The sequence below is a fragment of the Diadema antillarum genome, unplaced genomic scaffold, assembly GCF_040938485.1.
Source record: "Diadema antillarum isolate AM-2024a unplaced genomic scaffold, OU_Dant_1.0 scf00000128, whole genome shotgun sequence".
In the NCBI taxonomy this organism is placed as follows: Eukaryota; Metazoa; Echinodermata; class Echinoidea; order Diadematoida; family Diadematidae; genus Diadema; species Diadema antillarum.
The window spans coordinates 4,949,027-4,958,920 of record NW_027271017.1 but is presented as its reverse complement, the minus strand read 5'-3'; the positions used below and the strand labels follow the sequence as shown (position 1 = coordinate 4,958,920).

At 35.6% G+C, this 9,894-nt stretch overlaps 1 protein-coding gene across 1 annotated transcript in view; it reads right to left on the bottom strand.

The window, feature by feature from the left end:
• Window positions 1–7,342: 7,342 nt before the first annotated feature.
• Window positions 7,343–9,894, bottom strand: part of LOC139720500 (scavenger receptor cysteine-rich domain-containing protein DMBT1-like) — a 125,783-nt gene continuing 123,231 nt past the window's right edge. Inside the window, exons 40-41 of the mRNA XM_071631853.1 lie at window positions 9,605–9,717; window positions 7,343–7,522 (exon numbers count right to left, since the gene is read on the bottom strand). Of these exons, the coding sequence (XP_071487954.1) occupies window positions 7,343–7,522; window positions 9,605–9,717 (293 nt within the window). The remainder of the gene's footprint in view (window positions 7,523–9,604; window positions 9,718–9,894) is intronic.

Genomic DNA, 9,894 nt, shown 5'->3' with positions numbered 1-9,894 from the left:
AGCTTCAAGTCATCAGCCTCCAAGGCACATATGTGACCGTGCACCTCAAAACGAACATAAAGTCGCACACACTGATTTTGCGCGAGGACTGAAAATAAGTGAAATGGGTCAACCTAGCCGAACTTGACTTTTTCATATTTTGTGAAAGAGCGGGTCTTCTTTTACACTATGCTAAAATTTGGTATCATAAAACGGGCAGGAAAGTGTGTGTGTTTTGTTTTTAGCAGTTTATCTCGAACATTTTTGGTAGAATAGTGTGATTAGGTGTGTCTTTAGAATCCCTTTTTCATTTCTGAAAAACCTTGTCCACACTCTTCACTGTCAACTCTAATAACCTTTGAAAGGATAGTGCTACTGCTTTGAAAGTTGGCATTAATTATGGACAGAATGTGTTAATGAGGCATGCTTAATTTCAGTTTAATCTGATAAATCCCTTCATTGTTGTTATTCTGGTGGTTTACTTCCTGTTTTTTGTCCCATTCATCGCACAGCCAGCACGGTTTGGTAAAGCTTAAGCGCTTGAATAGACACTGTACTTCAGAGCCTCTTTTCTCAGTTCACACTTTTCCTGAGTTTGTGCTTTCTTTCCAATATTTAGATAGGTTAGGAGAGTCCATTTGATTTGAGTTATACATCATTTTAAAGCTTAAAGTCTGCTCTTTCAGAATATGGTCTTAACTAGAAATTCTTGTCTGCCGACTTTTTGTTTGTTTTGAGGTGCAGGGTCACATATAAACTACGTCCTTCCACTAGCAAGATAAACAAGAAAGATAATCAAAATCGAAGTTAAAGAGAGAGCTGAGCTACTAGCGTTTTTCAGAGAGAGAGAAAAAACAGATGTATCCTGCGAAAAGGCAACAAATAGTGTAAATGCTTACAACCGGTTGTATGGTCCCCGCTTGGTCCTGTGTTGGTCGACGAGGTACCACCACTATTACGGGACCAGTCAAAGTCATCATAATATGACTGCTGCCAGCCACAGATACCGTATTCAAAGTCACAGTCAATGTTGTTTTGCCCTGAGAGATAATAACGTATAGTGCAATAACGGTCATTTTTTTATTATCTGGACGTAATCTTAAGTGACAGTAATTAATACATCAAAAACTTACAGGAAACGTATGTCTACGAATTTCTAAGACAACAAAACATATCAGCAATATCGACTTTTACATTTTCCTTTCTTTTTTGGGGCTTAAAAAATTACTGCATTTTACCCAAAAAAAAAACAATGAGTAATTAGATACTTATATGAAGGTGATAGTAACGGAAATTGTGAAAATTGTTATCATGAAACAGATCCTTACCGTTGAACGGTGATGTTGTTGGGTCATAACTTCCGTCCGTTGCAGTGTTAACTAAATCAGTTACTTCTATGTGAGGAAAAAAAAAACAAGGACAAATACGATGTCTCGAATCAGTTCCTTTGTCAGATATTACTGAATCTAACCATCCTTACAGGCTTTGAAAATAGGAGAAAGAGAAAACTTGATATCTTAAGATAATGCAGAAGGTTCAACGAAGTATTTTTCATTTGACTTCTTACGCTAAAGGGCCTATACCCTAATACACACATGGCAGTCAATACAGCAGTCAACAATCCTTGTCATATTAACACATGGTGGCATGGATACTCTTACAACCTAATAAACATGAATTGAAAAAAAATAACAAATTTGTTGGCATAAACACTAAGCAATAATTTTGTAGCTATATGGTAGCATTCCACACACCCTTGGCGGTGTCGTCTTTCAATACAAGTTAGGCTTGACCTAGAATCAAGTCAAGTTGAACCTAAACTATTTTCCTCTATCAAGTATTCGCCTATGAATTGTTCATCATACGATCCAATGATTTCAAACGTTGATTCATTGGTATATTGCATTTTCTTTCTGAACACTTTTGTTTGAGATTTATAAAAGGAAACAGAGACTTCAATTTGTCTTTTAATTTCCCATTGATAAGCACTGAACGCTACATTCCAATCATAAGCATAAACATAAAATTCTTGCTAATATTTCATAGTGTAGACTCGTTGCACACTTCACAAGTACATCTTTGTCTTAGGACGAAAAATAATAGATGTGAAGCTTAATGGCCACAAAGACAGATCTCACTATCAACATCAAATCATCGTATTGTAATGTAAAAGAAAGAAATAGGTTGAAATGAGCATTAATAAAAGTCACATTACGAAAAGTTGAACAGACTTCTTGTAAAAGATAATTACGTGTTGATTGCAATCATAGGTGACAACAGATTTTGTCTTCTATTTCTTTATCATTCTGGGTTTTCTGATAACTGCATCTAAGTCCAAATTGTCTAGTTTAGGACTTAAAAGTTCATTCAATTGCAATTGAAAATGTACAATTATCTCTCGCGCTGAAAACTACATATCTCAGCGTTAAGTGGTCGTATTGTTGCTTCATTATCTCCGTCGTTAAAAGTAATCCAATCGGTTTGTTCTATGTGAGAAGAGATGGTAGCAGATACGATTTCCCAAACCATTTGATTACTTATTATTTTGTTTTTTTGGTTTTTTTTTACCCTGGTAGAACTCGAAAGGTAGTAAAAATCGGTCATATAAGACTGCAACACAGAAGTCTAAACGAAATATTGTTTTATTATAAAAGAATGAAAATGAACTATAAATATTGTGGAAGGAGCATTTTGTTATATCTTACTTTGATACATTGTACGTTAAAGTAATTTAACAAATGTTCAATTAATAACAATGCCTTGTTGAATTTCTCTAAGCCTCTTCTGTAATATGCTAGATTCGGTAATACGCTTTGTTCTCAAGAAGCAATATAAGTAGAGATAATATGTTCATAATTGTAAAAAACCATTTGAAAAAAGAAATATCCTTTTTTTTTAATGGTCCTACCTTCATACACAGTGGTAACTTCGACCTCACATACGTCGTTATAGTCAGGACAGCAGTCTCTCCAGTATGTACAAACATTGTCACAGTAGCAGAATCCTGAGGATACGTAGCAACTCAAGCCAGGATCCACACAACAACTCTCTTGGCATGAACCTATGACGATAATAATTGTGTCCACAAGGAAAATGAGAAAAGCATATATCTAACGCTAAAAATCAATGATGCTGTGCCTTAGCAGCTCTGCAGAGACATGCCTGCATACATCTAAAAGGAAAACTAGATTTTCTTTTAAGTAGAAGAAGATTAATGAGGAAATTTGATAGGCCTAGTAAATAAAGATAGATTATTGAAATTTGATCCATGAAACTAGAAATGTCGCTATGGCGACTGGTATGCCCCACCATAATGCATGGTTCTCCTAATAGGTATACGTCTTGACAATGTGTGACCAGAGTTTCACAGAATTGCCTACATATCAACATGACATATTAGTCACAAATGTGTTGATTGTTCACATTCCTCGAACTAGGTTTACTTGGATTAATGGCTATACTATCGAAGAGTGCAAGTATTTGAGTGGTTTAGGATTTTTACTTGACTTTTGACCCCTGTATAACTTTGCACATTCTGTAATTTCAGTGTATGGAAGGAAAAAAAACGTAATTTCAGTTTTCAATAGTAAAGTTTAGCATCTAACGTGACATTTGGCACATGACCATTGATCCTATGACCCTAAAATTCTCAAGAGGAACACTGTCAGGCAGTACATGCATAAATATATGTACTATAAGCTTCATGATGATACCTTGAGCCGTGGAGATGTGGAGGAAGAACTGGAATTAAGCATTTTCATTTGACCTGTGAAGCGTTACCTTTGACCTTTTGCCAAAAATCTTTCGCAGTAAATCTTTATTAGATAATACAGTACATGTATACACTAAGTTTCAATAAAAATCCTGCAGGCATTGCATACATATGATGGAAATAGTGAAACTTTGAGGAGTTGATCTTGACCTTTGATAATTGACCTTTGACCTTTGACCCCCTTATTCCCAAGACAGTCACTGCCAATCTTTATATCCATATGTACCAAGTTCCATGAAGATACTTTGAATAATTTCATTATGGAGATAAAAGTGAAATTTTAACATATTCACCTGACCTCTAGAGATTATTTAGGGTGTAGTAGATGTATACCACACTAAGTTTCAAGAAAATACATTGTGGAGATACCTGGAAAATAGTAAGATTGTGAGCATTTGACATTGATCTTTCTCCCTTTGAACTGGAGCATATGCACCGAAAAGTCGATATCTAAGCACAACGCCGCGCATTTACACATATGTGCATGCTAAGTTTCATTAGGATACCATAACAGTTTGTTTAGTTAAGCAGCTCTCGACAAAAATTGATAACAGACAGCCTGGCCGAAGACGGACATACGGACCTGACGGAAAGACGGACGGAAAACCTGGAAACATAATGCCTCCGACACTCCATGGCGGAGGCATGAAAAAGAAAAAATAAAAGTGATAGGCAAATTGATGACCAGCTTTGATGATGACCAGCCAATATCTTTCCATATTTTCCAAGGTATGATAAAACTATTCTGACAAAATATCACCTGTCGCATATATTTGCATCAAGATCTTTAAAGATTTGATACAACACTGTTAAAGAAAAGAAAAAAAAAAAAAACATGGTTACGGTTTTTCAAGACAGAAAAACATACCAGCGACAATGATTTGCTTTCTCGTTACTTTTCTAGGCTTCCTAAGTAACTGCATGTACTTATTAATTTGGTTTGTATACGTTCATGTTTCCAGGTAGTATAGTTAGTTCGTACGTTTACGTTTAAGTGATTCTAAGGAGATATTCATGGTTTATTTGCTTTCTTTGCAAACTGATCACATCATAACTTACCGTTAAGCGGGGGTGTAGTTGGTCCATTAGTTGCGTCCGCTGTGGTTGCCATATCAGTTACTGCTACTTGAACAGAGACAGGAACAAATACGATTTCTCAAACCAGTTGCTTTTATCTGACATTACTGAAATACACAATCCTAGCAGGGCTTGGTGTTCAGTAGAAGAATAAAAAAGTTCTGACGAAAAACAATAACGGTATTTTTTTTAATTATCTGGACGTAATCTTAAGTGACAGTAATTGATACATCAAAAACTTACAGGAAACGTATGTCTACGAATTTCTATAACAACAAAACATACCAGCAATATCGACTTTTATATTTTCCTTTCTTTATGTGGGCTTAAAGAATTACTGCATTTTACAAAACAGTGAGTAATTAGATACTTATATGAAGGTAATGATAACGGAAATTGTAGAAGAATACAAAAGTTCTGATGACAGATTATTTATCTGCAAATAAACTATATCTTAACTGCATGTTAGGTTGAGAAAGAAAATCATTCATAGATATACATAAAAAATAAGAGGGCCTAAAATCGATCATTGTGGCACAAGCTTCAATTCTATTAATTACAGCTAACTGTTGACGATCTTTGAAACAACTGCCTACAGATTTGAGAGGAGGGCCTTTAGCACATCATTATACATATAAGTTTTGTAGCAAAATAAAATAAAATAATTTACAACAGCAAAAACCTTAGTAAAATCAAATAGTGTTAAAGCATTTCTGACGCAACACGACATACTAGTTATTCTTTAATGAAATGTTATGTTATGCCTGCTTTGTTGTAAAATATGTTCTGTCATGTGCTCATGCACCGACATTCGAACCACCAATGTACAGCTGTTAACCTGTACATCGTTGAGAAAGTATTTTTTCATGCTTTGATGAGCAGTGATCCACATGATGTTACTATGATAAACATGATAAAACTATAGTGAAAGCAGAAAAACCTCTCCTTAACTTTTTTCCTTTTTGCTATATCTCTACCTCGCAAGTTTATGCATATTATATGCAACAGTTTACAAATACATTTATTTTGTACATATATGATAACGCATGAACTAATAAATCAGTTCATATCAAAATGCTTTAATGAGCAGTGATCCAGATGATCTAACTTTGTGTAAACCTATAGTGAAAGCAGACAAACCTCTCCTTAACTTTTTTCCTTTCTTCTATCATATCTCTACCTCGCAAGATTATGCATAATTATATGCAACAGTGTACACATACATGTAATTTTTGTGCATATACAATGATAACGCATGAACCAATAAATCAGTTCATATCAAATATAACTGAAATTTAATATTTCTTATCATTTTAGATAAAACCATGGAATGAATGAGCTTGAATTTGAGTGTGGTTTGACATTGTTATAACGAAATTGATTTGTAGAATACGCTTAATAGAAGCGTACTGTGAAGTACGACTGTGTGATTACACAGATCAATTTACCATTGTCAAAACAACCATGTACAATGTAAAAACGTAAATTTTAATCTATGACATCCCGACAGGCTTGTATATGTACAATTTTTAGATATACTGTTTATGTTACAATCTGTGGAATAATCTTGGCGATAGTACAAATGCAATCACACGACTGCATTTGATGCCTACTGTACAATATTTAATAGTTCCCAAAATTCGTACATATTAAGCAAATAGTTAAGGTTAGTATGCAGTAAAGGTGATTGGACAAACTATCACTTCCGAGGCGATCTGTGTGTACTAATAGCTATCTTTCCGAAGCGCAGCTGAGGAAAGATAGCGTACACATTCTGATTGCCGAGGAAGTGATACTTGATAGTTATTTTGTCTCATTGCCCGAAAACAAAAATTGACAATTTGCCTTACATTCCACATCTATATCCCTTTTTATTCCATAAATGAAACCATTTTAACTGTCTATAGAGAAAAAAAAACACATATGAAACAGGACAGAATGGGGACGAACAACACAGCTAACGAGGTTACAATGCAGTTAAACTAAGTACAACAAAAAAAAAAACATGGAAACTGTAGATCTAACGTTTAGGTCTAGCTACAGATTCAAGACCTATCCTAGGTAGGTCTGGGTGTCTTTAGGGTTATTTTGTGTTCCCTGAACAATCGTGTTCTTGGTAAGAACGTTGAATATTCTGAAACACTAACAAGGCAAAACTCCAACAAGGCAGCTAGGCTACGAGCACGCACGGTAACGTACATGTACATTACACGAGTCAACATTAGACGAAGCTGGCAATTACAACAAATAATCGATACATAGACCTACTTACCGCGCACTGCGGCAACGAAATAAAAGTGCGTTACTCTCGGACTATCACTTGACCTCGGTCAAAGGTATAGTCCACAGTGTTACACACTTTTATCTCGTGCATACTCAAAACAGTAACTATAAGTGATTACACGTTAGGATTGTGTGGACTGAAGAGATTAGCGAAACAGAAGGGACTATCACCATATCGAGTGTAGCGAATTTTTCTTCTCAGGCAATGTGATTGGCAAAAACTACCCTTAATCAGCGCTTGACTAATCCTCTTGGCAAGATTCTTGGTATGTGGAAGATAAACGATATACCTTGTTGACAGGATCCCTGAGAAAGCACAATGTCATCTATGGCAATGTCGCCTTGGTAGCCACTCCCACATACACCTTCCAAGGTTATGTAAAATGGCTGGGTGTAATTGTCAATGGGCACCTGGTAATGAAAAACCAAACAAACAAACACAAAGTGATGTTGCACGTTCTTTCTTTTAACAAGCAATGATTTCTCCATGACATCACTCACACATTTATAACCTAAGGGTATCATTGTTCTGTAAATCTTCACCTCATAAGGAGCTAACATTATTTCTCTGGAAAAAAAAAAAGATTAAAAGGTGAATTATGACGTTTTCCGGGAGTTCCCCATACCTCCACATACTTGACACATGACCTATAAGGATTCCATTGCCAAAAATTTAAAGAAGAGGAATGACCAGTCAGGTTTGTAACACATAGACTATCAAACAAGTGACGCATTTATACTTTATAAGAGAGATTGAATTGTTTTAATGTATGTTAGCAGCGGTTGCTAGCAAAAGACGACTGTTATTTGTGACATAATATGTGACTCTGCATCAAAACACCAACAAAAAGTCGCCAGACATGGGTTTTTAGTTAAGTGTAGATTCTAAAAGAACAGACCTTGAACTTTATAACTCAGTTCAAATGGACTCTCCCAGCTTATCCTAATATTGGAAAGAAAGCACACACTCGCTGAAAACTGTGAACAAAGAAAGAGGCTCTGACGTACAGAGTCTGTTCAAGCGCTTAGACTTAACCAACCTGTGGTAGCTGTGCGATGAATGGAACACCAAAAGCGAAAAAACAAACAATCAAAACATAAAATAGGATGAAAACCACTTGAGCGACAAAAATAATGGAATATAAGATTAAGCTTTGATTAAATTAAACATGCTTTGTGAGGAATCTACGAGGAACATTTGATTGCACTATTGCACCAAGAAAGTGTTAGAAAAAAAAATGGCAAAATACACAATTTTCTGTTCGTTCTATAATCTCAAACTTTTGGATATATTATAGAAAAAGATTTCCTCTTTCAAAAAAATATGAAAAACTAAAATTGGCTGCGTTGACCCATTTCACCTATTTGCAGTCCTTACACTAAAATCAGTGTGTACGACCTTTTGTTGGTTTTGCAATGCACGGACACATTTGCTAATATCTACTTCATTCTCTCTCTCTCTCTCTCTCTCTCTCTCTCTCTCACACAGACTATTATTTCTGGGCTGCATCGATAGTGTCAGCATTGGAACTGAATGAAACATCTTCTTTTATCCGTGAAAGTACAATACCGTTAGTATAACGTCCTGATAAATATCCCTGTCATAACTCACCTGTGCTTCATACCACGCGTTTCCGCTAGCTCCGGTCAGTGAGAATAACACGTCATTTGAACGTGGTGTCGTTGATGCTGACTTGTAGACATTCAGTGAATTAATCGTGCTACCGTACATATGATACCAGAATATAAGACATTGGGGCCCGTAACGATACTGAGCTGGACTCGTTAGGCGTGCGTCTTCTCCATGAGAACGTGGAGATGTTTCGATGTACATGTAATATCCGACTACAATTCAAAGGAAGTTTATAACACAACATAAATACACTAAAACGAACATAGTTAGAGCAAGATATGAGAATGCAGTCCAATATTTCGAAAAATCATTACTTCGATGGTTCGACTACCCGAAGGATTTTTGACATTCAAAATAAGACAAGGCTCTTTATTCTGAAGATTAGTTTATCCTGACCTATAACCGAAGTCCGTTATTTTGATTTCTTATCAATTCGTAAAATAAAGATGATACTGATTTCAAGATTCAGTGACTTGATGGTGCTATGGAACATACGATACTTCAATATGGATCGTGCATCATTATGCTTTAGGCGGCCCGAAATCTATCTTGAGTTGATTTTGGCGTCGGTCGGGGCCAATGCCGAGCCCTGGAATATTATTCATTATAAAAAAAAAATAGTATTTGTTTATTTTTTTTCATGTACGTAAAACTATTCTACGAGTGCAAGGAATATATAGGCAACAGAAAATGCAAAAAAAAAATGAGACAGCGTTTTATTTTTTTTTAGAAAACAAACAAACAAACAAACAAACAGATCAGCCACTTCTGTCCAAAGTGCAATGGACATTAGAAAAAATGTAACTACAAAAAAGTCAGTAGATACTCCAAGTGCTTACAGCCGGTTGTATGGTCCTCACTTGGTCCGGTGCTTGACGAGGGGGTACCTCCACTCTTACGGACCAGTCAAAGTCATCATTATATGACTGCTGCCAGCCACAGGTACCGTATTCAAAGTCACAGTCAATGTTGCCTGACCATGGGAGATAGTAACGTAGTGCAATATTGGTATTTTTTTTCTTCATATATATCTGGACATATAAAGTGACATTGATACATTAAACACTCACAGGAAAAGTATTATTAAGGATTTGTAAGACAACACAACATATCAGTAATATACACTTTCTAATTTTACTTACATTTTTTG